Source organism: Meriones unguiculatus, chromosome 18 (assembly GCF_030254825.1).
Source record: "Meriones unguiculatus strain TT.TT164.6M chromosome 18, Bangor_MerUng_6.1, whole genome shotgun sequence".
NCBI lineage: Eukaryota > Metazoa > Chordata > Mammalia > Rodentia > Muridae > Meriones > Meriones unguiculatus.
In genome coordinates, this window is record NC_083365.1 from 31,736,985 (window position 1) to 31,763,815 (window position 26,831).

A 26,831-nucleotide genomic window follows, 5' to 3' on the forward strand; every position below is an offset into this window, starting at 1 on the left:
TTAACCTTTGTTATCTAGACCCAAGTTGCCCAGACCAACCTCTAGCCTGCTCCCCTATCCATTGGCTATGCCTTAAATCTTTTAATCCTCAACTAAAAGAAACTGTGCTTAACCTAGCTCTAAGCATGTTGACTATGCAGAAAGAAAATACACAGCCAGCTGTGAAACTCTAAAAATGAATTACTTACAGGACTTTGAGTTCTTTCAAGCCCGACAAGGCTTTTGGGTGGATAAAAGAAAGGTCGTTGCCAGCCAGTTGTCTAGAAAAAAAAAAAATAACAAGAGGAAAAAAAAAAGTAATTCAGAGTTAAAATTCAGAGTCCATACTTACCTTATCTGAGATTAAAACTCTATGCTAACATTTCTCAAGATGACATGACATTAAACAGTGACTTAAACCTCTGCTACAGCAGTCCCAAGATTATTCCAATGAATTAGCAATGTCTAGATTTTTTTTAAACTTCCAATACAATAATTTAAGTAGGCACATTTTTATTCTGGTGAGGTCAAGCAAGCCAAAACACATTAAGCCAAATTAAGTTTGCTATTCACAGTCACTCTGCAGCTTGCAGTGTTTTCCAAGGGCCTCATAAATACAGACTACTAGTCAGCAGGCAGCAGTGTTTACACAGAGTGGAGCAAACCAGTCTGTCAAGGAAGAATGCTTTCAGGAGGCAAGTCAGCTTGTTATCTCCACAGAAACCCAGAACAGCATACCCCAGACAAAAAGGACAAGTCTGCGGCGAGCCTAGATTTCAAATAAAGGCCTAAGAATACTCACTTAATGTTTTCCTGAAGAAATTGTTAAATAGAGCATTTCAGTGGGGGTAAAGTGAAGTAAGAAAAGGATGTGAATTCTTTGCATTATTGCCTCACTTTTCCTCCTATTTATTTCCTCAGGCCTACAGCACAGAAGTATCAAAAGCAAACCAGGAAATAAGACAGAAAATCATACAAAATCACCTGCAAACAGGTGACCTGGGAAACTATTGGTAAATATGTACAATTAATCGGCAGTGAAGTGTCCCTGTCATGGAGCTGAGGACTCTGTACTTCTTACCTCTACTAGGATTAGTTTTTTAAACAGCTGGATTCTATAATTTAAAAAGTCTTTTCATGTCTTCCTTTAAATACTCCTATTTACAACTTAGTTTCAATTAATTTTTTAACTTTTAAAACAAAATGTGTAGTTTCTCCCTTAAAAAGTTCTATTTCTAGTCAGATAATACATGCCTGTACTCAGGAGTCTGAGACAATACAATCTCAAGTTCAAAGTCAGCCTATCTCAAAAGTAAGAAAACAAGAGTGGGAGAGGTGACTCAGCTATTAAGAGCACTAGCTGCTCTTCCAGAGGCCCAGGCTCAATTCCCAACACCCATATGACAGCTCACAACTGTCTGTAACCCTAGTTCCAGGGAATCTGATGCCCACTTCTGACCTCTGCAGGCACCAGGAAGACATGTAATACACACACATACATACAAACAAAACACTTATACACAACAAAATGAAATAAATATCTAAAAGAAAAAATAATAATTTCCTTTGTTCTCTCTGATCACTCGGTAAGCACCCTACTTCCCTGGGCTTTATTTAGTATATTCATTCACTGTCAAGTTCTAGTTGCTACTGAGTGCTAGACACATCCCTTCTCCCTTCTTTAATCTGCTACACTCACCTTGATTTCAGGGACACAGGGATAACATCTCTACTAACTGTAAAATTCAAAGTAATGAAGGTCTGAAGTCCTATCAGAGCCTTGTTTTCTTCTAAGGTTTTATACCACTTAAAATGCAAACAGCATGAGAAAATCTGATTCTACCTGACCTCTGGTCCACATCACACATATGTTCTACAGATGGTTGAAGAAAAACAACTCAGAAATCCCAAAGGTACATATGATAAATAATTTCTTCCACAGCAAAGGGTAATGATGCAGGATTCTCAGTCAAGCCACAAGTTTAACATGGGGTGTAGGCTCATGCCCTCTATTCTGGTAACTATACTACATGCCTTCTGAGGCATCTCATAATTTGGGTCTTAAAACAGCGTACTCCATACCATCAGCCTTTTAACTGCCATCTAAAATGGCGGCAGGGCCCAAAGAATCTAAGCAGAGAAAGCTGACAGCTTGCCTCATTAAGTGACTTACACCTTGCTTACTCTGCAAACATTAGCAAAACTTGAGCAAGGTTTTCTAAACACCTAACTTCGAGAAAAATAAGCACTTAAGCTCAATGAACCAAAAGTAGACAACAGTAACCATATATGTGTTTGTGATAAAAAACTATTTTTTTCTTTGCTTCTATGCTCGTCCAACAAAGTCTCCTCTTTTGCATTTTGTCAGTAGAACTTCAGAACCATTTCTGGTGGGCAACTTGCCCAATTCCTGAATTGCTGTTTTCTCAAAAAAAAAAAAAAAAGGTTTATGAAGTTGAAAAGATGGCTTCCAAGTTAAGAGCTTGCACTGGTCTTGCAGAGCACCTGAGCTGAAGTTCTAGCACTTATTAGGCAGCTCATAACTGTCTATGACTCAGCTGAGAGAGGAGAGGGAGAGGGGGAGGGGACAAAAGAGAGGGAGAGAGAAGGGTAAGGGAGAGAGGGGGAGGGGAAGAGGAAGAGGAAGAGGCCTCCACAGGTACCTGCTACTCATGTGCATACACCCCATATTCAGACATATTATGTGTTCATGATAAAACCGAGAAGTGTATTTCAGATTCCTATACACATAGCTAAAAATAAATCTCTAAAACTTTACTGTATAAGACTGGAGCAGCAATCACAGAGCCTGCAGGGGTCTGTGCTCGGTCCTCTACATACACGCTGTGATAGTTTAGCTTGGGGATTTAATGGGACACCTAACAGGGGGAATAAGGGGGTGTCTCTGACTCTTTTGCCTGCTCTTGGGACCCTTTTCCTTCTCCTGGGTTGCCTTGTCCAGCCTTGGTATAAGGGCTTGTATCAAGCCTTATCGCATCTTGTTATGCCATTTTCAGTTGATATCATTAGAATGCCTGCTTTTTTTCTGAAGGGAAATGGAGGAGCAGTGGATCCAGGGGAGAGGGGACATGATGGTGGTGGTGGTGGTGGTGGTGGTGGTGGGAACTGAGAAGAATGAAGGAAGAGGAAGCTAAGTTCAGGACAGAATGTATTATACAAGAGAAGAACAAATAAATAGAAAAATATTACTTTACATTAGTTTACTTTTATTTTTTAACATCATTGTTTTTTGCCACTAAGAATTAATATACAAAACGAAACAACCAACCAAACAAACAAACAAACAAAACTGAAGAAGACAGTTATAAACCCCATTCAGTGCAACCACTTCAATATATTTCTCCTCTTGGTCCCAAACTAGTCAGCTTCAATGCTCCACTATCTAAATATTTCATCTTGTAACCCAGCTGCCACTCTTGTTTGTTTGATTTCAAGACAGGATTTCACTGTGTAGCCTTGGCTGTCCTAGACTCGCTTTGTGGGCAGGGTGGCCTTGAACTCACAGAGATCCACTTGCCTCTGCCTCCCCACGTGCTGGGATTACAGGCTTGCACTAGTGCTCCTAGCCCCACCACCACTCTTTAAATACCCAATGGTTGTGCTTCTTTCATTAAGTGTGGTGACAGGCCACCGTCTGGGTGATGATTGCAAGTACAAATGCTTCAGAATAGAGTATACACCCCACACTTCCATTACCACTCCTCAGTATGCCACATCATCAGACAGAAACATCTCAGCTGGGAGTTCACTAGATGTAAGTGTTCTCTGGTGTTCCTCCCTGCATGAGGGATGTATCCGAGAGCTTGCCTAACAAGGGCAAAGCCTTGGGTTCCCTCTCCACCATAGCCAACAGAACAAATAAAAGGCAGAGTTCTTTACAGTCCCTGTGCCAATGCACAGCTTCTTATGGTCCACATTTGTGCAAGCTCCACATAAGCGATGAAAAAGGTTTGCACACTTGAGTTCCCTCACTAAAGTCAATTAAGGATGCTCACAATCGTAACACACAGTATTTAAAATTCCACATTTTCAAAGCTCAAGCTGCACCATACGACAGTAGCCATCTTTCCCCAAATGCCTCAAATAGTCCTGTAACCCTGCTCCTCCTAGCTGTCCTTAAAAACCTGTGCTAAAAGCATCTGCAAAAAAAAAAAAAAAAAAAAAAAAGAAATCCTATAAACACAGCTTTCCAGGGTCTTTCACCCCTTGTTTCTAACATCAGCTTTTACAGTCCTAATATCTGTGGGCCTTCCTAGAGGAATTTAACATTCTATGCCATGACCATGAGAAAGAGTGCTTTTTAAGTAGCCAAGGAAGTGGCAAAACACAGAACGCCTGATTATTTTGTCAACGAAAAACCACACTCGTCAAAATATTTGCTTCCTCTTCACCAAATCTCTGCCCCTTTATAAACTATGTGACTACTGAAGTAGCCTGGTTCTCCTCGACTTCTCGCTAACCGAAAGGACACAACACCCTGTGCATGAGGCTTACCCTGAAACACAAGCCAACCATCTGGAGAACTGAAACAGACACCAGGAGTGCAGTGGATGGGTGATAATCACAGGAGGGTACACTTCTCCGATGGCTTTGTTCCTCGGGAGGAAATATATCATGTGGAGCCTTCAGAACACCTCTCGTGAAGTCTCCCAAGCTGTTGTGTTAGGAAACGGCGCACGCTGCAGCTTCAGCGTTCACACACCCCACCCCCGAACCTTCTCACGGACTGTTCAGTTTGCCTGCACAGTCTTACAAGCTAGCACTTCTTGTAGCACACCTTGGGGAACCTTCATCCAATGAAAAATTCAGATCCGATAAAAAGCAAAGCCAAGTCACCAGATCATTAGGAGGCAAACACCTGAGTTCTTACCAGGTGCAGTGGTCAAAACAGATGGTATGCAAATATTCTTTTATTTTAACTACAGCGTGACAACAACCCTGCTTTTTCTAAAGCACCCAAGAAATTAGGTGACTTGGAAAAAAAAAATCGCACAGCTGCAAAGTGGAAGAGCCAGCATTCTAGTTCTTGCCTAGCTGTCCCAATGTTTATCAACTTGTTCCTGACCTGGAGTGTTTCTGTGTTGTCACCAAAAGATTAGGAAATCATTCTCAGTGGAGAGGTGGAGCACTGTGGACTTGGGCATGCGAACAGCTTTGTTTGAGTATCAACAGCTCTCACCCAGCAGCCCAAAGCTGACAAGCTCTGCCCATGCATTAGAAGCTCTGAACTGCAATTACGGGGGAATTTCCCAGCAGACCAGTACATGCTTCCCTTAGCCAACGATGCCCAGAGCAGAGGAAATGAGAAAGGGATACCTCAGTGCCCATATATGGGGACTCTTCCTGGAACTATGCAGGGTTTAGAGCAGTCTATTATCATTTTTGTTTTAGTAACATTCAAGTAAAAATGAGGTGGCTGATCCTGAGGAAAAAGTATAACCAATGATGTCTTTTAACAAAAACCAGCTATTTCCCATTCCATGCCTGGGTTTGTACTACCATGCCACAAACAATTGTGTTACTTAGAGGCAACTTGGGAGCCTAGCTGCAGGTCTCAGAAAACCTCAATTTGCTAAATAATGACATTTTAAATTCTCATCCCACAAAATACCTTTGTATACTCTTCAATGATTCTTGATTTTTAAAGAAGTATAATCAAGGTGAGAGCAGAGGGTGGATATAGGAGCCTTTTTTTAGACAGTCCAGTGCATCATGTACACCACTCATGTACCTCAGTAGCTTCTGGCTCCCCAGATAATGAGAACCACTCTACAGATTTCAAGCCATGTACTCTCGTCTTTCTCTTCTATGAGTTCAGGCTCTCATTACTATTCACCTGGATTCTGCCATGACTTTCCACAGGGCTTCTGCCTCAGACTACTTAATTATAATACTATGAGGGAGCAGGTTAGGAGACAACAGTTAAGAGCTCTTTCGAGGACCTGGGTTCAGTTAACCAGTACCCACATTGTGGCTTACAAGCATCTATCCATAAATCATTACAGGGGATTGGACTGCATATCTGGCTTCCTTTGGCACCCAGGAAGACATATGGCGCATATATTTGCATGTTTGCAAAATACATAAAACATTTTAAAAATATATAATACCATGAGATCTAAATTTTTAAATGTACAATTCTGATAAATTTCTCAAAGCCTCATTTCCCAAAACCCTGCTGAATTTTCTGGACCTTCAACATAACTCTCTTTCTTTTACACCTCAATCCAGTGCTCTTGTCTCCTGCAATTTAACACTGAGTGTTACACATCCAAACACATTAGGGTTTCTCTACATAACTGCGCACTCACACCATTTTTCTTCACCTGTAATTCCCTATGCCTCAACCTCTGGCAACTGAAATCATGCTGACTGCTTGAGTATTATCAGCAGTATGAAATCACTTGACACCACTTTCTCACTGGTGCTTTTTCGTTACTATTCATCCACCCCCATCTTTCTCTGTGGCATTATGTTCCTTATAAATGCGGACTAAATCACATTTGTCTTGCAGTCTCTCATGAGACCATGCATTCAACAGATAGGCTGTAATGCCTCAAATAAGACTCTGAGCATCTAATATTGGTACATAAAAAATTGGAGAGCTGTCTGATTATCTTTCCTTTTCCCTTCCATTTCTACTCCTGCCGTCTCCTTCATGCTCTTAACAGGAAAGATTTACTTGGCTAGATCTGAAGGTAGCAGGCGCCAGTGCAACCCCCACCTCTCAAGCTGCAGGTATCAAAGAGGAGCTTAAAGTTGGAGAGACCAGTGAGGTGAGGCACTACTGTACTGTGCATGCAAATATGAAGAGCTGACACAAGTCCAACAGCACTTAAATAGTGACTTCAGTCTGTCCACCTCGGGACAGCACTCATTTACCCTGCCTGCTACAGGGGTCTCAGAAGCAAAGAAAGCAAAAGTGAGAAGAGACCAGCAAGACTTGATGGGAGGGAGACATCAGCTCGTTAGGCTTCTGCTATCCAAATCCATCTGGAGCCATTCCAGGGAACAGCAGTGAAGTAGTTCAGTGTGAATATTCTTAGGAATCTGTTTTATGTTTATTATTCATAAGCACCATGGACTCATACTAGGAGCTCCTTAAAGGGGAAGCTTTGGAGATGCAAGAGTTTTCAGTGACATTACATACTCTTAAGGATTATACTACATGAATAGAATTGAGAGAATGTAAGGAGCATAGGTTAAACATGGGAAATGGGTCGATAATGGGTATGAACGGGCAAGCTGTCTTTCAGAAGAAAATGTAGATTTTCTATATTTGAAATGAAGATCGATAACTTCATGTAATGCACACAAGAACACTGGGATTTCCTCACTTGGGAAGCAACTGAAAGAGGACAGGTTAGGGCTATAGAGATGGCTCAGCTATTAAGAGCACCCATAGCTCTTGCAGAGGACACAGGTTCAGTTCCCAGCACCCACAGTTTACAACCAGCTGAAGCTCCAGTTCCAGCTGATCAGATGTTTACTCTCACCGCCACAGGTTCTTGCACATGTGTGGTGCACACACACACTCAAGCATATGCACATACACATAAAAAATATTTTTTTTAAAGAAAAGGAGGGAAGCAACTGTGAAACAGAGTAAACCAACGGGTGTTATTTACACAAGAGACACTACATTGGGGTCATTAGATAAATTTCATGGTGGCTGGAATTCTAGTCAAGATTTAGGAGAGTAAAGTCTACGATCTGTGCTCTGACTAAATATTTACTGTGCTGAGCGGAATGTGGCTAAAGGCATCTAGCAGCTGTTCTGAGGAGACAGGGGCACAAGGGGGACAGTGAGGCCACAGCGACTGTGGATGGGAGGCAGAAGCACGTCCCCCACACAAACAAGCGAGCTTCACAAAGACAGCTCTCCTCACATCTTGGTGGGAGTTGAGAAGCAGACTACACACCTTGCCATTAGCTCACGTCCCGAATCTTCGTTCTGCAGGTGCTTACAAGATGGCCTGGCATTGTGCTACTGTTAATCCTTCCTGAAACATACCACAGCACTGCCCCTCGGTCTAATTAGCACTTCTCTGCCCTCAGTGATGCCGTATTTCCTCCTCCACTGCTTCTCCCTGTCCTACCTTTGAAGCCAGGCAAAAGGAAATATTACCGCTCACACCAAGACATGTCCAGGCTGCCTCTCCTGTGATGCCATTGATACATGGCACGAGGATGGCCAGGGTCTGTCATACCACTTACAAAGTACAGTAGGCTAAGCTTCAGCCTGTGATGTTTCTTGTAGAGGAGACAGTGTAAATCAAGACTGAACCAGGCAAGTATGGCCACCAGAAAGCATTTGACAGGAGTTAAGTGTCGCTCTTCTAAACATTTGAAATCAGCAGGATGTAAAATGATAGCATCCATTTTTAAGAGCATAAAACACTCTCTTATAAATTCTGTCATATATTAATTTATATGTGAATTTATAGTTCTGTGTGTTCAGAACTATGGGGCTTCTGTCAAAAAAAAAGAAAAGAAAAAAAGAAAAAGAAAACAAACAAACAAAAACACAAGGAGTTTCCTGGTTCCCATTTTGGCTATCTGGTATCAATAAAGAAAAATAAAAGTTGAATACTGACTTAGCCCTTTCAATTTTCATTATCCTATTACATTGACCCTTAAAACACTTTAGTATACCTCAGCAGCTTATCACCAATGGCTCCTTTAAAAAAAAAAAACAAACAACAAACAAACAAACAAAAAAGAAATTGAGAATATGAGCTTCTGGCCTTCGGCATATCCACCCCAATGTCCTACAACACCACTAAAAAATGAGAATCCTAGAAATACAAACAAAGCAAATAAAATAATGTCAATCCCAGAAGGCAAACACTGCTGTTTGGTATTTTTTCTACCACTAAATTCAAGACAGCCACAAGAAAAAGATACTTTTGTAGTAGACAAAAAAAAAGGCCAATAATTAAGCAGCATTCTTTCTAGATCCCTTGGGACCTTCTTCCTACCAGGCCTAAACCTCATTTGATGCAGTAGATCAAAGAATTCTAAAGTCCACTAACCGTGCCTAGCTTACTTTTCTACTGCTTTTTCTTTCTTTTCTTTGATACTCAGCCCAATCCCAGTGCTAACGCTCAAACCTAGGGCCTTGGGCATGCTGAGTTACATATCCAGCCATGTTATTCACATTTTTCACATCTTCAGGAAGGCTTTTATATCTTCATACAGCTCCTATTTAAATATGTATATATAATGTATACATATGTATGTATAAGTTTGAGGCTGTATATACATATGTGCATATAAAACACATAAATGTATATCTATGTGTATACACACACACACACACACACACACACAAACATATTTATATGCTGGAGGTGGTGGCACATGGGACCCAGTACTTGAGAGACTGAGGCAAAAGAATTACAAGTTTGAGATGAACTGGAATAAACAAGTACTCTACGGAGCATCCTGGGTTCTATAATGAGACCCTATCACCAAAAGCAAGCAAAGAAACAAACAAAGCATGTGGGAAACTGCCATGTTTTAAGAACACTCATGTATTTAGACCCTTTCACGAAATAATCACTAATGTTTTTAAAGCAGCTTGCCTTTGCAAGAAGGAAGAAACTCTCACAGATACTCACACGCACACACATAAACACTATTGTAATCTAAAATAAAAATAATACAGCTTTAAAATTATCTATACAGCAACCAACAGCTACTTATTACCTGTACTACTAGGATAGCAAAGGGATCACCGTTTTCTCTCAGCTGCTCCTCAATAAGTCCATCAGTCATGCACTTCAGCAGAATTTAGTTTCTGTCTGTGCCAACAAAGTTTCTTGCATCAATAATTTCAAAATGAGAACAAAAATTCTTTGTCTTAACTTCTCTCCCAATTTTAATTTCAGAGTGTAAAAGCACTCGCTGCCAAGCCAGCAACCCTGAGCTTGATCCCTGGATCCCATGGTGGTAGAAGAGGACACCAAATTGTGGTCCTCTGACCTCCAAATGTGAGCCACAAGATACACACCCATACTCACACATGCACATTGAACACTCACACACAACAATAAGTGGATAAAGCCAGGGTGCACAGCATACACTGACCTTCTAACTTACCTGCATCACAAAATGGCGAGACATACAAAGTTAAGTGGTGAGGAGTGGGATACCAAAGCAATTTGGGAAAAGAAGGCAGGGAAAGCTTTAGAAAGTGGGAGGAGCTCAGAATAAACTGTACCGAATGGCTCAGCTCCACAGCTGCTCTGCCACTCTATCATACAAAGTAAGAAGACGTCTCCTACTGTTAAAATAGAAAAGTGAGTTGTTACTGGCAGTCAAAAGTTGCTTTCATTGACTTCATTGCCAATAAACATTCTTCCTTTCTTACCTAATAGCAGAATTCTGACTTGAGTCCAAGTGACAAAGCTCATTCCCTGTTAAAAAATCCACCTTACTACGTTGTAGGCAGGGAGGTATCAGAAATAACTCTGAGGCGTGTTCAAGGTGGTTTCTTGAACGATGTGACTAGGAAGGTCATTGCCATTCCCCTTCCCCCTCCGAGTAGTCACTGAGGATGGCTACAGCTCCAGCAGCCACATGATCTAAGTTTGGACACTGTGAACAAAAAACTGCAGACAAGAACGCTAAGTCCTACCTTTCTAACAACTGTGATTCTCAAAAGTTGCCCTTGGTTGCTACGCTGCAGATGTCATAGGCGCACAAATAAAAGAAAGCTTTATGTCTTTAAAGACACTGTTATTTAGAACTTTCCACTATAGTCACATATAATTCCAATTCAAGAAATTTAGGAAAAGAGCATGCCAAGCTGTAGCAAAAACAGCACAATAAAAGACAGTACATTAAAGAGCCAGGGAGATGGCTCTGCAATTAAGAGTCCTTCCTGCTTTTATAGGACCTGAATTTTGGTTCCCAGCACTCATGTCAAGTGGCTAACAAACACCTGTAACTCTGAGACCTGATGGCTTCTTCTGGTGTGTGTGTGTGTGTGTGTGTGTGTGCATGTATACAAAATAAAATCTTTTGAAAGGACAGTACAGTAAATACACCGAAACTAAGTAAAGAGTTTCTAAAATTGCTTACAACATCAACAAAAAGGTAAGCACCAGAACAGTAGAAAATTGGTTATACTGAATATAAATTATTCAGAAGAAAATATACCATAAAGCCTAGATCTATCAGTATGTTGGTATTATGAAAAATGAGTATAAATAGTAAGATTCTGTTTCTTTTAGGAATGTATACTAATGTATTAAAATACTCTAGCATACATAACAAAATATTAACAAAGATTTTCTCTCAGGGGTGAAATAATAATTGGTTAATCATTTCTTCTCTGTAACTATATGTATAGATTTTGGACATTTGAATTTCCGTTAATTTTACATTAATTTTTGAAAATTCAAGTTGTTCCATACTTTAGTTTTATATCCGTATATATCTTCAATAAAACTATTTCCAGTGAGTCCAACCTGACAATCTTCAAAGTAGAGATAGTGCCCAAAGTAACTGACAGTGAACAGAGAAGGTAAAGAATAAGGGCGGAAACAAAGTCCCGGTAATGGAGTATAGTATTATTGAATACTACACTGAATAAGCATGGCTTATGGAAGAGTAGGCAATAAATAAATGGCTCAAACTTAATCACGCTAATAGAAAATCAAATATATTTTTGTTTACTTGTAATCACTATTCAGACAATAAATAAACCATCATTAACTAAAATACAAAAAGGAACCAACAATAGTTGATGTGCCTCTCTACACTTTTTGTATCCTGAGTCACTTTACCAGTGAACTGCTTAGAACTGCCCAGTTTGATTTCTTCTCTATTAAACTCTGATTTTCTAAACCCAAAGTCCGACTGCATCCCATTTTCATCACCTCGATTAATGAGCTTCTAAGCACTTAGAACAAAGTTACAGATGTAGTTTAGTGGAACTAGCTTAATTGATACTATTTCCTATTTAAATAGAGAATTCTTCAAAAATTCTTTGTTCATTTTCATTGATCCATTAAAGAAACATTTCCTGTAGTTGTGTCTAATAGCTGGGTTTTAGTAGGTTGAGATATACAGTTTCTCTCTGTCCGGTATATCTTCCTTCATGCTTTTTTCCCCCCTTCTGCTCATTTTGGGGGACCATTTCTCCAGTGTAAATAGTTCTATTAGGGATGGACTGATGAAGAAGGCTAAACTATATCATCAAGAAGAATGGATGTTTTAAGAACAAGCAAGGGAAGCAAGACTGCCAACCAAAGTCCTCTCAGGTCTCTGCTCAAAGCCACAGGAATGCTCTCAATTTTCATTTAGGACATTAGGGTGCAAAGACACACCTGGACTAATGAAGGTTTTTTAGTCCCTACTATATGAAGGCAAGATATTTACAATAGGAAAGGAACGAAAAAATGCAAATGTAGAGAATCAAAACTGAACAACAGAAAACATGTAAAAATTCTCAGAACTTTTAAGCCTCAAGATCCAGTGCCTGCTGAAGTAACTGTATCTTTTTTTAGACATTTCTGCTCTCCAAGAAACAGTTCTCTACCATTCCTGGTGGTGCTTCTATCTTAAAGCCAATGGACTCATGTAACATACAGACCATATTACAAGCTTTTTAAAAAAAAATACTTTTTACAATCTATTTATTTTATATCCTAATTGTAGCCCCTGCCCTCATCTCCTCCCAGTCCCACCCTCTCTCCCACTTCCCCCCATCTCCTTCCTTTAGTCCATTGAATTGGGGGGGTCCTCCCCTCCTGCCATCTGATCCTAGCTTATCCCATATTACAAGCTTTATTCACTCTCCAAAGCCCAGAAGCAATCTACTAACAGTCCCCAATTACCTGTTTCTTAATAAACTCCTTTCCCCAAATGGAACTGTCACTGCTCTGCCAAAACAACTCTAAAGCTAGCTGAAGTGAATGAGATCATTTCTCAGTGTCTGCCTATGGGCAGCTCTCTCAGCATGTCAAAGATGATCCCTTGTTTCACTATGGAAACCTCCTCTTCCACCATTCCTAGGGAAGAGTTCTGCCCCAGTTCTCACCTGGCACTTGCCTTCTTCCCACACCTTGATTCAAGTGTTTCCCAGGGAGCTGTTCTTGGCCTTCTTCCCTTTTCTTCTGCCTTCTATCCCTTGGCAAGCTTTTACAATCTCATGTTTCCAACAATCACCTCAACATGAAAGACTCTCAACTCTACACCCATGAATCTCTATTCTAGATTTCCATATGCCCCTGCCTATAGTCTATGGAACTCAATGTACTTACTTGAAATTGAATTTGATATTTTCTCCACATTTTCTTTTCACGTTGTCGTTAATTCTAACAATTCCTGGAAATACTAAAATTATGTACTACTTATGTTACCTCAGCTGTGATAACCTCTTGATTTTATTTTGCCTCGCATCTGCACTAATTCAAACACACACATGCACACAAACACACACACACTCATTTGTTAGACAGTGTCTCTCTACGTAGCCCTGGCTATCCCAGAACTCACAATGTGGACCAAGGTTGCTGTGGATTCACAAAGATCTGCCTGCCCCGGAGTCCTGTATGCTGGGAGTAAAGGTGTGCACCACTATGCTAACCCTAGATTCTAATGACTTTCACCTACGCTTTAACAGCTAGCTAGCTTTTTTATCTTCCTGACCTCCCTCAAGTCTAAGCTCTTTGCTATGGGATTACATTGATAGAAGATCCTATCTCACTGAACTAATTTCAACAGTCTCTCGAGAGCCCCTCTGTCTAACAAGACAGGTTTCCAGTCTGGCTCCAAATGCCTTTCTAGGTTTCTTTTCCAAGGCTACTTTCAGCCATTCAGCACTACCTCACCTAACGTTTTCACAGCCCATCTCAGTCTGTCTCCCATTCTCTGCTTGAGCTTCTTTGCGTATCTCCTCATAAATAATTCCTACTATCCCTCAAGGCCCTCTAGAAATGCCAACTCTTTGATGAGGTCTTCTTTAATCTTTCTTGCTAGATGTAATTTCCCTTTTCCTTTGAACTCTCATTTCTGAGTACACTATTCCTTTCCCTTGAAGTCAAGAGTCTCATTTAATTCAGCACAGAACACAGTGTTTTAGTTGACTAAGGCTTATTGGATTAACAAATGATGTACTAAGTCTTTTCTTGACCTTCCCATTTATACAGTAGACACAGCCAGTTCTATGGCCAATAGCAGACCAACTACTAATGAATTCTGTCATCTGGGCAAGGTGCTTCGGTGAGGAAAGACTCAGCCTCCTCAGAGCTCTATGGGTTAAAACAAAACGAAGAAAACAACATTGTCAAAGTGCCTATCCCAAAACGATTAAGTCCCAGTTAGTGCAAGTTCCCTTCCCATTTTTCCCTTTCCAGCATTTCTTTCTAATCCGGAGTTCTCCAAATGTCCCATTATAGAAGATGGTAAGAATCACACAGGTGCTGGGTGTGGTGGCGCAGGCCTGTTATCAAAGCACTCAGGAGGCAGAGGTAGGCGTATCTCTGAGTTCAAGGTCTAGAAAGCAAGTCTAGGACAGCCAAGGCTACACAGAGAAACTGTGTCTTAAATACACAGGAATAGACTTTTTGGGCTCCCTATGTTAACTATGCAGCTGCTAGGGTGGTGATCTTCATGAACAGTCCTTTTAACCGGGTAGTGCAAAGGGCGGACGAGGGAACACTAGCAAAGAACTGAGCCTATCCCCAGGCAACTGAGGAGAGGCTCTGCTTTATCTGGGATGTTCCTAAAGTCAACAGAGCATATGGGGAAGGTTTCATAAGGTAGTAAATGTGAAGTGAGTCACATACAGCTCAGCAGCAGAAGCGAGTCCTTCTGAGTATAAGATCAGAGGAGAACAATAGCTGCTTACTACCTCCACCTCGGAGGCACACGCTGAGATTATTTGACAATAATTCGTTTGAAAATTCTCAAGCTCTTTTTTCATAGTTTCTACTTGAAACCATTTATTAAAAATAACTAAAATTGTTCAAGTTTGGAAAAAGGCAATTACTGCAGGGTAAAATAGAAATAATCGTGGCAGGCTATAGAGCTTATTATATACTTAAAAATTAACTAGTGCTTGCAAAGCACCTATGAAGAAACAGAACATATTTTCATGGATTACAGGATAACATGGAGACTTCAGAAAGGTGACATTTTCATGGTGGTCAAATACTCCGTATCTCATTACCCATCCCTGTCGGAAGAGCTTACATTCGCCTTTTATAAAGTAATGGCTCCATTCAGTACTGAAGAGATTAGGCAAAAGAAGTAACAAGGATCTGGTATTCAAAGTCCTAACATTCACTTTAGTATCCTGAAGCTTTCAGAGTCAACATGTTTGGAAATGATACAATTAGCTTAGTTATAGAGTCTATGAAATAACTGACTGAATGCCAATACTGGCAACTGTTGTTGCTACATCCCGTAATATCTGCAGGGATTTTTTTTCCAGTGACAGTCTGTGGAAAAGCAGTTGGCATTCTTCCTGCTGTTTACAACTAATCGTTTTCACAATTCTAAATTTCAATCATTCCCCAAATGGTTACCAATGTCTTTACAATTTCAAGAGAACCAGAAGCGGTTTGTGGCTGGATAAGCAGTATCAGACAATCGATCCTGATACTGCTGCAGGAATGTTTCCCCAGAATCACAGCTTTCTTTGAATATTGCTAACAGATATACCAGCCTACTCCAATTCCTTCCTCCAAGCAAAACTACCTCTTCTCCAAATACTTCAAAGGCAGGCATGTTTACATAACTATTGAAATTTCCCTACTTCACATGCACACACTTCTACATGTTATTCAGTATTCCTCTTGTCGTAGTCCTGTGAGGAGTCTTCTTTTAAACAGGAAGATGAGATACAAAAATCAAGAGATTGACCTAACAACTGAGAATCTTGCATGTACCGAGTTTAGGGCCAGAATCTAGGGGAGAATATTGCTGAGTAATAATCTTAGGAGCAATAAAGCTTTAAAAGGTATATTAAAAGTAAAAGTAACTGACAACAGTATTATCTACTATATCTAATTCATATAGAAAGGTTGGATGGACTATTTCTCTAAGAGTGAGTATACATTCTTCAGAATTCAGGAGGCATAGGGCTTTGAAAGCCAAACTTTGGGACTCAGAACAATAAAACATCAAGACTCATGAACTTGAATAAGACCTGAAACCCTTTCAGGCCAGCTTCTGCATTTATAAAACTATAAACAATGAAAAGCTTTATGTATGTGCTATTAATCAGTATATTTTTATAAAACTGAACTCTTTAGGCAAGCTGACTGACTTCCAGTGTCTCTAGTCTTAGTAACTAGCATCCAACTATTCTACCATCCTCCTAAAACCTATCAAACTAAACTCCCTTGGTAATCCTTTAACAACCCTCCCCCCAGCTCAAAAACTTTCATGATCTGGAATCATCTGAGAAATGTCTTCAGAATTCAGAATTCAGAATTCAGAACCATACAATCCAGTCACTCCATATTTCCCAGTTCTCCTGAAGTTTCTATCTCCAGACTATTCCACATGCTATGAAGTTTTTACAGAGTCCCCTTACTACCTGTCTTCATCCGGCCAGTTGCTACACTCCACAAAACTCAATGGAAATCATTCGAGGAATTGAAAAGACTTCCCACATCCTAAAATCTCAAGTACATCTAGTGCTTTTGGCTTCCACTCCCTACACATACTTCCACACAAATGTACAAAAGCACAAACTGTTCGCTTCATCTTTCTCTGGAGATTAGATCAACTTTGTCTAACAGAATTTCCTGCAATAATGAAAACTGTGTCTCATTAGATGGCATCCACTAGGCATAGGTAGCTACTGACACTAAAATGTGGTAGTTCAGGGCTGGCAACACAGCTCTATGCAAAAAATTTGAACAGCATGTATGAGGCCTTGGGTTCGGTCACCTGCACTATAAAAAGTATGACATAAACTGTGAAATATGGCTACTTCTCAGAAAAGGAGCTGATTTTGTTTTTAACTTTCACTCATACCTAAATTTAAATGGCCACCTACTTCTAGTTGGTATGACATCAAACAATGCAACCTGAAGGATACTGTCAGCTCCCCAAAGAACTACACTTGTGTCCATATCGTATCCCTAATGAACACCGCAAGTACAAGCAAGTAACAGGCCTCAATGTTTGCTGAAAGAATAAATGGATGTGTAAATGTATGGACAGTTCTTATATATTGTTGGGAAGTGAATCTACCCCATACTCTAAGCATTCCAGATTCCTGCATGAAGTTTAGCCAAATCCAGTCATGTGTTACAAAGAACACCTCATTAACTAACATGGAAAAAAAAAAAAACACACACACAACCTAGGCAAGTCACTCATTTCTACTTAGGGTACTCAGCTTCACAGTTACTCTTAAATCATTTCCAGATGACTTCTGAACAAATGGTTATGATGTTTATGAAAAATTACAATAGCCAAGGCAGCATCACTCTAGAATGTTGAAATCAACTACATTGTTTTAAAAGGCAAAAATTACTCTTTTTTTAATGTTTATATTAACCTGGAAAATAAATGTCCTTGAATGCCTAAACTATTGCCATAGTATTAAAGACTATTTTGAAATGTTCTTTGTAAATAACTTTCAGCTCTCCTTACTGATTTTTTTTTGAAATTTTATACAGTATTCAGAGTGAGCATACCAGCTTGATTTGATAGGCTTCATTGCTGAGATAGTAGAATACAGAGAGAACATGACCTAGCTACAAAGAACTAGCAAGCAAACTCAATTTGGCTCCAATGAAAAATCTCAGTTGATAGAGCTCATGAGGTTCACAATGCTTGGTCATTTGAGATTTTAAGAAATCTATGATGTAAATCTCCACAAAGCAGAGATTAGCCAGGTTCCCACTACAAAAATCCCTAAAAGTGTAACTAGTAATTGCAGGCATCAACAAGAGAGACACAGTGGTCTCTTCTAGGGTGCGGGAAGCTTCTCCACTTCCTATCTGGTACATTATACATCCCACAGTGGCTACACAATGGCTGGGCAAACACTTGTTAATGTCCTTTCATTACATAATTACTTCTGTAAAGAGAGGTAATCCTGAAGTCTAAAATTACACGCAGAAAAAAATATGAGAGCAGAAAAGTACCTTAATGATTGATTATAGTGGTGAAGATAGAAACTTCAAATGCAATTAACTCAAACAGCATTATTTTTGTTTGTTTGTTTGTTTGTGTTTTTGAGACAGGGTTCCTCTGTGTAGCCTTGGCATCCTGGATTCACTTTGCAGACCAGGAAGACCTCAAACTCACAGAGATCCCCCTGCCTCTGTCTTCCAGAGTGCTGAGACTACAGGCACACACCACTGCTCCTGGCTTCAAACTGCATTATTTAAAAATAATTAATACTCAATATACAAAAAAACATGAATAAAGTACACTATACCCTTAAATCCTTTTGTCCAAACATAATTTTTTCCTCTTGCAAGCATTTGTATAACATTCTGGATCATATATCATACTAAACATTTAAGATGCACATTTTGCATGCACCAGAATAATACAAATGAGGGATTGTTATTAATCACACCTTACAGTCAAAGGCACCAAGTTTAGAGTCTAAGTAATTTGACCCTGTTCTTAAACTTGTGACAAATAATCTCTGTTCAATTTTTGCTGTGGAAGCATTAGGCTCAACTAAGTAGTGTGGGAAAAAAATTCTCTTCAATTTTATTAAGTCTTTAAACTGCTATTTCAATGAGCTAGGAATACAATCTGGTTCTAACTTGACTCCTACTCTACATTGCAAGGAAGGGGCTGAGCCTGAAGAAGCAGCTTCACTGACTTGTTTCTAATATTCTACAGATAAAAATTTAGATCCCTTCACGCCTATGTCTTTTTGATACTCTTAATACCAAACTGTAACCTTTCTACAAGAACATACCACATAATCCATGAACTGGAGCTTATATTAACTGACTCATATCTAATTTTACTTTCCACCAGGATTCCAAAAATATAATGCATAGTTTCCAATTCTTCTAAAAACAAAAGGTACATTCTTTTCATTACGGATGTTAAAAGCATATGGAAGGTATAACTAAAAGAGAGGTTAAAACCATCTCTCTCTCTCTCTCTTTTTTTTTTTTTGTAATGCAACTGACAAATACAGAAATCTTCTTAAAAGTGCTCTAGATGTAGCAGGCAGATGTCATACACTTTTACCCTCCAAAGGTCATGTGCAAACATCTAAAGAGATCTGTTATCAATTTCCTGCTTGCTGTCCACTTGCTGTCAAAGTGGTCTGTTACATCTTGACCCTGGAACACCTTGTGTTATTTCTTCTGGTTCTGTTACCCATACAGAAACTCCTTTGGCAACAATGGTAATTATGCAGGAGCCATGTTATCTCAGGATCACACTGTAATTAACTTGTGTCACTGCTGCAATCATGGTTATAATTGCAGGGGGGGAAATGTCTTATGGAAGTAGCAGTTTTTAGTTCTGACTTTCAAAAATAACTTCAGTAATTACACTGCTTAAAAAGCAAGTTTGTTCTCCCCAACCCCTAAACACAATTCCCCTGCACAAAGCCCACTGAAACCTAAGCTATCAGAAATTCTCCAACAGAAAACAGTAGGTTCTCTCCATAGAAGGAGCTTCTGAAAAGAAGCAGTAGAAAACACATGAGTACATGTGGCTCAAAGCAGTACTTACAGCTCCTCTAGAAAAGGAAAGTTCTTAAATGCATCTTCTGGTAACTGGGTGATGTTGTTCATACTGATATCCCTGCAAAACATGAAGGCAGGAACATCATTAACTGAGTAGTGACGTCATCAACTGTCTAAGCCAATAAGAAACAAATTACATGCCGATACTTCATACAGAAGCTAGAGCCAGGGCTGCAAAAGACAAGGGAATATTCACAATCTGATTTTAGAATGCAATGCTTAGAAAAGTTAACTCTTTCACTATGATTTATGAACCGCAATTTAGAACCATACTGCAATCCTGGAATTTGCCCCTTAAATATCACTGGAGGAAAAAATGTTTTAATCTACCTAGAACAAGTGGGCTAGGATAGGTTACCAGTGTCCTTGAATAGCAGGGGTAGCCAAAGTCCTACACCTAATTAAAATAAGCACATACACACTCTCTCTCTCTCTCTCTCTCTCTCTCTCTCTCTCTCTCTCCAGGACTAGATCAAATAGCTCTGCGGATGAAAACGGCTTCTGAATTACAATCAAGGACAATAAAAACAAGCCCTAGCTCCAGCCCAAGCAGATTTTTTTTTTTTAAAAACTATAAAGGTCCTCCAGGTGAGAGTTGTCAGTGGATTTCATTTTTAGCCTATGAACAGATGCAGGCTAGAGACAAGTGCATACACGACAGGTATGTAGTCAGTTTAGAAAGGAGGGAACTCACTCAACGGTGTAACTCAACAATTAACTAGTTCAAACAGTTAAAACATACTTTATTAATCACTCTCCTCTCCCCTGGCAGCTGCCTTTGACTTGACTTTCGCTCCCATACTCCACTTGATAGCAACACTGTGACAGACACGTTAACAGCCTTTTGAGGGAAAGTCCTGGCATGCTCTGGGTCAACTGAGCAACTCCCTCACCTGCCTCTGCCTCTCCTCTGGAGGCAAATGCAGTGGCTGATCTATTTGGTACCTGTAATGCCAAAATCACAACAACGTTCAAGCACAAGAACAGTCCCACTGCTGGATTTTAAGAATGGGCAGAAAGGGGCATTAGAAAAATCAAGTACAGAATAAGGTATAGCTCATCGGTTCACTCAGACAAAAATCTTTTCAAGGTAAGACGCCCTCAGTACAGAAATCACTATGCCCCACCCTTCCTCTTACTAAAATTTAGAAATGGGAATCTCCTCCTTTCTTCCTAGCCTGTTCCCAGGGCAGGTGGAAAATGCCTTGGCCTGGAAATGACAGGAACAGCAGTAGGACCTAAACCAGCAAGAACAGAAGCTACAAAAAAGGAACCTCGAGAAACAGGTTCACTGTGGGGCAAAAGAACCTCCCTAAGGCCAAGGAGAGGAGGAAATGTGCACTCTATGATCTCAACTGCCATTTCAGCCATCCCATGTAGCATTTAATTCCTGCAGCTCTCCTCACTCCTAATCAAGACAGAAAGCAAAGCCTGAACAATACCAAGGTTAGAAATTAGGAAAGAAGGGGCTGATGGGGAACCTCAACGACAGAGTACATTCAGCATGTGTAAGGCCCGGGTACACTCCTCAGCATCAAAACACAGGGGAGAGGGGTAACGCCCTCACGACCGAGGCATAGTCAGCCATGAATCCTAAAGTAGTAAGTATACATCTGCTTGACAACAGAACAGGAAAATGACCCTAAGCAGCTCAAGTTCACATAAATTTCTCATACCTTGGAACTTCCGTCTTATTACCACACAGACTCACAAATGTTTCTATTACAAGTCCTGCTAAAGAAAACTTAGAAGACAATGTACCTCTTTCCACGAAGTATTGTTTTTTAAACCCAGGTCCCAAAGCTACTTAAAGTGGCAATCAACAATGGGGAAGGAGGACTCCTTCTCATAGAGACATTGGCAAGGAACTTAGAGAACCAACTCAGTGGTGAAGAGCACACACTGTTCTTCCAGAGGAGCCCAGTTCAGTTCCCAGCACCCACAGGGCAGTTTATAACCCTCTGCAACTCCAGTTCCAGGACTCTGCAAGCACCAGGCAAATGTTGCACAGGCATATATGTGGGCCAAACGCCTATACACAAACAATAAAGTTAAAAATTTTTAAATAACAACTTCACAAAAGACTGGAGAAATACCATCAAAACTGGGGACAGAAAAACAAGTGCCAAATCTGACTACCGACCCCCAAACAGTTTGATTCTGGGCTTCTCTGCGAAATGAAGCAGCTAAGCTAATTTGGCTTGGATGGCTTCCTAGCTTGACATTATATTGTGCTTCACTTTGCTGAAAGTTTATCATGGAGGAGCACTTTTTTTTTTTTTAATTGAAAGTATACAAGGCTCACTTAGGGATTTCTCTGAACAGTTTACCATGATATAAAATGTAAAGGCTATCCATTGCTTTTCCTTTGGAGAACCGCTTGCTAACTTGTGCTGGTTACACATGAGCCCTAGCCACCAAAACCATGCTTCGGAATACAACAAAATTTTCATTTGAAAGGCAAAGCAATAATCAGAGATTCTGTAATGTCATACATTTTTGCTGCTTCTTAGCTATTCTAATAAAATGAGAAAGGGTACAATAAATTATTGATTTATTGCTTTATACAGAGGCACCCCAAACTATTTAAGGTTGGCATACCTGAATTCAGGGGAGTCCCAAAGTATCAGAAAACTGACTAATTGCCTCATCAGAAAAGGTCTAGAGTAAACTAATTAATCTCCTCACATCAAAGGTGGGGGCACGGCACGTGATATAATTAGAAACCATTTATTCCAACACTCTTCTCTGCATTCAGCGTTTGGAAAACCCACACTCACACACAGACACACAAACACACTCACGCACTCACAAATTCCCACACACAGACACACATTCCTACACACCCTCACACACACCGACACACGCATACAGACACACGCTCATACACCTCCCCCCCTCAGAATAACAAGACACAGGTGGTTTGCTGTGAGCTGTAACTGCAATTAGCCAGGCTCTGTATTTACAAACTAATGTATGTTAAACACATGGGGAGGTTTTGTTTTCTAAGTCCCTGGTCAGGAGTAAGACTTTCAATATTCTAAGAGATTTTACACACAAACCCTACCTAGCAAGAGGCTTTTTTATAAATGTTTTCCCTCTCACTATCAGAGCTGCAGTTATAAAACACATAGGAATAAAGTAAAAAGAGGTGAAAGGGGTAGAGCATAAGATATTATCTCCACGGCAGCCCTGGAATCCTGTGGTTATAGAGTGTAAGGTGGGTGGGTACCTATTTAAAATAATGAGAGCTAATGGCGATAAACAACCTACAGACAGCACTATGAGTGGATTCCAGACCTGACATCACCAACACTCAAGAGAATCCAAGGTGCACAGGCTCCATAAATAAGGGGTTGGAAGGCATGCTAGGTGATGAGTTACGCCGTAACTGCTCACAAATGGAAGCCCTAGCTAGTAATTACAAGTATGTGAAGCTCACATAAAACACATAAGTAGAAGAAAGTTCCTTAGAAATCTTCAACCAGGGCTAAGGCGATGCATCAGCGATTAAGGGCGCTGGCAACTCTTCCATAGAACCGGGGTTCAATACACAGCACCCACATGGTGGTTCACAACCAATTGTAACTCTAGTTCCATGAGATCAGAATTTCTTTCAGCCTCCTCGGGCACCAGGTATGTGTGTGGTACTCAGACATACGTGCAGGGTAAACACTTCCATATACAAATAAATGAATGGATAGGTGGATGGATGGATGGTTGGATGGATGGATGGATGAGATGTTAAGAGTTATAAAGAAAGAAATCATCAGCTGCAAGACACTCTCACAAATGAGTAACCTTAAATTTACATGAACAGCTCAATAAGCCAGCCAGCCAGCAGCCACATCAGTTCCTGAACCTACTAGTTCAACAGATTCCTACCCAAAATAAATGTAACATAGAAAACAAAAGTCATACAAGGTCAGCATTAGTCACAAACATCACCAAAGGGAATTTCGGCAGAGCAGGCGGCCTCAGAGCCTGGGATTCACCCATACTGTACTCGCTGTGTGACCTTTGCCAGGCTGCTGAGCTGTGGACACTGACGAAACCAGCCGTAGGTAATTCTGGACACAAGGGAGAGAATGCGGATTGAGAAATTACAGGTTAAGAGAAAGAGACAGAAAACTTAGGACAGTTTCGAGTGGGCTATCAGTCACTACTGAAAAGCCCCAAGTTTGTTTTCCAATTCCTTTTTAAAGACAAGCCAAACACAGTTCTCATTGGTCCAAGGACAGGGCTCATGAAACAGTTGAGCTTGTTTCCAAAGACCACATTCTTGTATGGCGGACACGGTCCAACGTCTCACAGACAAGTTAAAGAAACTTGGCCAAACCTCCTGCTTATTTCTGTTTCAAGGTAAAGGCTAAAGCATATTTTTCACTGAACAATCTATAACAAAGCAAGCTTCCCAGGCAAGCAGCTATCCACAGTTTGAGAAAGAACTTTTGCTTCCCACAGGACATCTGGCTACTTCAGTGTTAAAATGGAGGCAGTAATCATGTAGACTTAAATTGCTGTGAAAATCAGAAAATGTCGTCAGATGCAGTAAGGCCATCGAGTAATACCTATTATCTTTCCGCCATCTGTTTTTGGCTGTGTCTGCAAGTCCTCTGGATGCAGTGGCCTGAGACAGGACTGAAAAGGAGGCGAAGCACCACATGGTTGGTGCCTCCCCAGAAGAAACCCCTCCACAAAACAGAACACTATGACAGGGTTTCTCTGAGTAGCCCTGGCTGGCCTGGAACTCAGTGATCCCCCTGCCTCTGCCTCCTGAGTGCTGGAATTAAAAGGTGTGTGCCACCACCACCACCACCACCAGGTACAAAAATAAAAAATAAAAATGTTTTTAAAATAAAAAAAACTCAGTGGGATAAAGACTCTCTCAAACAGATATGGATGGGGGCGGAGTGGAGCTGGAGAGATGGCTCAAGAGTTATGAGCACTGGCTACTTTTGCAGAGATTCTGGGTTCTCTTCCCAGCGCCCACATGGCAGTTCACAAGTACCTTTAGCTCCAATTCCAGGGGATCCAATACCCTCACACAGACATACATGCAGGCAAAACACCAATGCACACAAAATAAAATAATCTTTGAAAAAAGATTAGAATTACTGTAAGCAGTTTGGTGAGAACAATAGAGACAGAATCTGGCAGGATGGAGGGAAAAATCTTTTCTATACATCTTTGTTTTCCTAACAGACATAACACAAGTTACATTGTCCACCCACACAGCACAATGCTTCCAACTCTTCACCACAGAGATGAGACACACAACAGCACAGCATTTCACTAAAAAAACACACCTGAACACCAAAACACCAGCACTCACTGATTTCAACATAACTGTTTAAAGGGTGCAATTGTTTTAATTGAAACTGACAAATCTCTCCATGGTTAAACTCTCATCTTTTTCCCCTCCCATAAAACCTAGCAACACTAAAGCATCTACTTTGTAGAGAGTCTGTTTCCACATACCACCTTTCACATTTTCTGTAAGTGCTTCACAAGGAATGCAATCTGTTTGTTGGTGGCCAATGTCTACTACTGTGGCCTCTGACACCCACTGTGTCCTCAAAAGGTCTGGGACTTTGGCCTCAGCATTATTTAATTTTAAACAACCTGTGTTCTCTAAATTTGAATGAACATCCTATTGGCATTACTTGAAGCTGCCCTCCTTCGTTCATGTTGTTGGCTATCCACCTCAAGACTGCCCAGCAGTGCTTAGCCTCGCATCCTGAGCGTATCATTTTAGCTTTTTATGGTATCCAACCATGCTTGGGGAGAATGCCTTGCTTCAATGGCTGTAAAGGCCTGAATGATCATGGCTGCATCACACTGTTGTGAGACTCTAATCTTGCATATATACCACAGGCAAACCAAGGAGACCAACACCAGAAGGCCTGCTAACACTCCCATGCCCGCCCATTCCTTCAGATGATTCATGGCTGCAGCAATCCATGTTGATAATCCTGTGGCTAGTCCTGCGTCCACTCCGGTAGAATTTACTGTGACAATGGCCACTCTCAGCTGCTCCATCGTAGTATCGAATTCTCCAGTCCAATTACCTAAAATATAGCTCGACAATTGTTTAGACAGATTTGCAGCGCAGGATGCGAGGCTAAGCACTGCACTCAGGGTCAGCTGCTTTGGACCCAGAGAAGAGCATGTCTGATTGCATGCGGGTTGATGCCCCAGGTCCCGCCTCTGAGAAAAAGGTATCGGACGGGTCCGATGCTCTTTGGGTGGATGACACCTAAATGAACATCTGTACAAAGTCCCAATTTATTTCTAATATCAGAGATCAGACCTCTACTCTTGCCTGATGCATCTAAAACAAAAAAGGGGAACTGTAGAGAGCTGCAGAATGCTATGCCTTAAAGATGGAGCTGGTTTCCGCCCTCCACCTTCCCGATGGTGAGTGCTCTCTGTCAGGAACAACTCCACATTTGGCTAAGGCCGAGGATCTGGCTTGCTTCCATGTATGTGGACCTATCTGCATTGCCCCCGTGGCACGCCTGGGTTGGCTACCCAGAGGCTATTTAAGCTGTGGGCTGGCTTTCCCCGGGGTCCGAGGATTGTTCAATGTTCCTGAATAAACTGCATTGAAAAAAAAAAAAAAAAAAAAAAAAAGACTGCCCAGCAGTTTAGTCAGTAAACCACATACAGGATCTATAGAACAGAGTTCTTAATGTGCTCTCTGAGAGGGAAAGTGGGAGGAGATGCAAAAAAACAATGACAACAACAAAACTGGTTGGTGGTGGCCTTTAATTCAAATAGCGCATGTTGATTATGATAAACTAATAGTCTCACAGTGACTTTTTCAGAGTCTCTGGTAATCAACCAGAAATAGCAGGCCCATTTCCAGATAACAAATGTCTACAGTACAACCCCAAACTAAAAGCAACTTTGAAAAATTCTTCATGGGCCACAGGCCACTAAAATGGCTCACCTACTGCTGGTACCTGTTATATAAGTATTGTGGCCTGAGTTCAATGCCTGGAGCCCTGCAACCACATAAAGGGAGAGGGAGGGAACCAATTACACAAAGTTGTCCCTAACCTCCACATGCATGCATACACACACATGTACATATATGCATGCACAATATAAATAATAAACATT

At 40.7% G+C, this 26,831-nt stretch overlaps 1 protein-coding gene across 3 annotated transcripts in view; it reads right to left on the minus strand.

Annotated features, from left to right (window-relative positions):
* Positions 1–26,831, minus strand: part of Lgr4 (leucine rich repeat containing G protein-coupled receptor 4) — a 102,351-nt gene that overhangs the window by 24,446 nt on the left and 51,074 nt on the right. For 2 of the 3 annotated variants that reach the window (XM_060371673.1, XM_060371675.1), the window contains exons 2-3: positions 19,690–19,761; positions 189–260 (exon numbers count right to left, since the gene is read on the minus strand). In XM_060371673.1, coding sequence (XP_060227656.1) covers positions 189–260; positions 19,690–19,761 — 144 coding nt within the window. Of the gene's footprint in view, positions 1–188; positions 261–4,494; positions 5,241–19,689; positions 19,762–26,831 lie in introns of those variants that run through there. The other variant, XM_060371674.1, reaches the window with a different exon arrangement.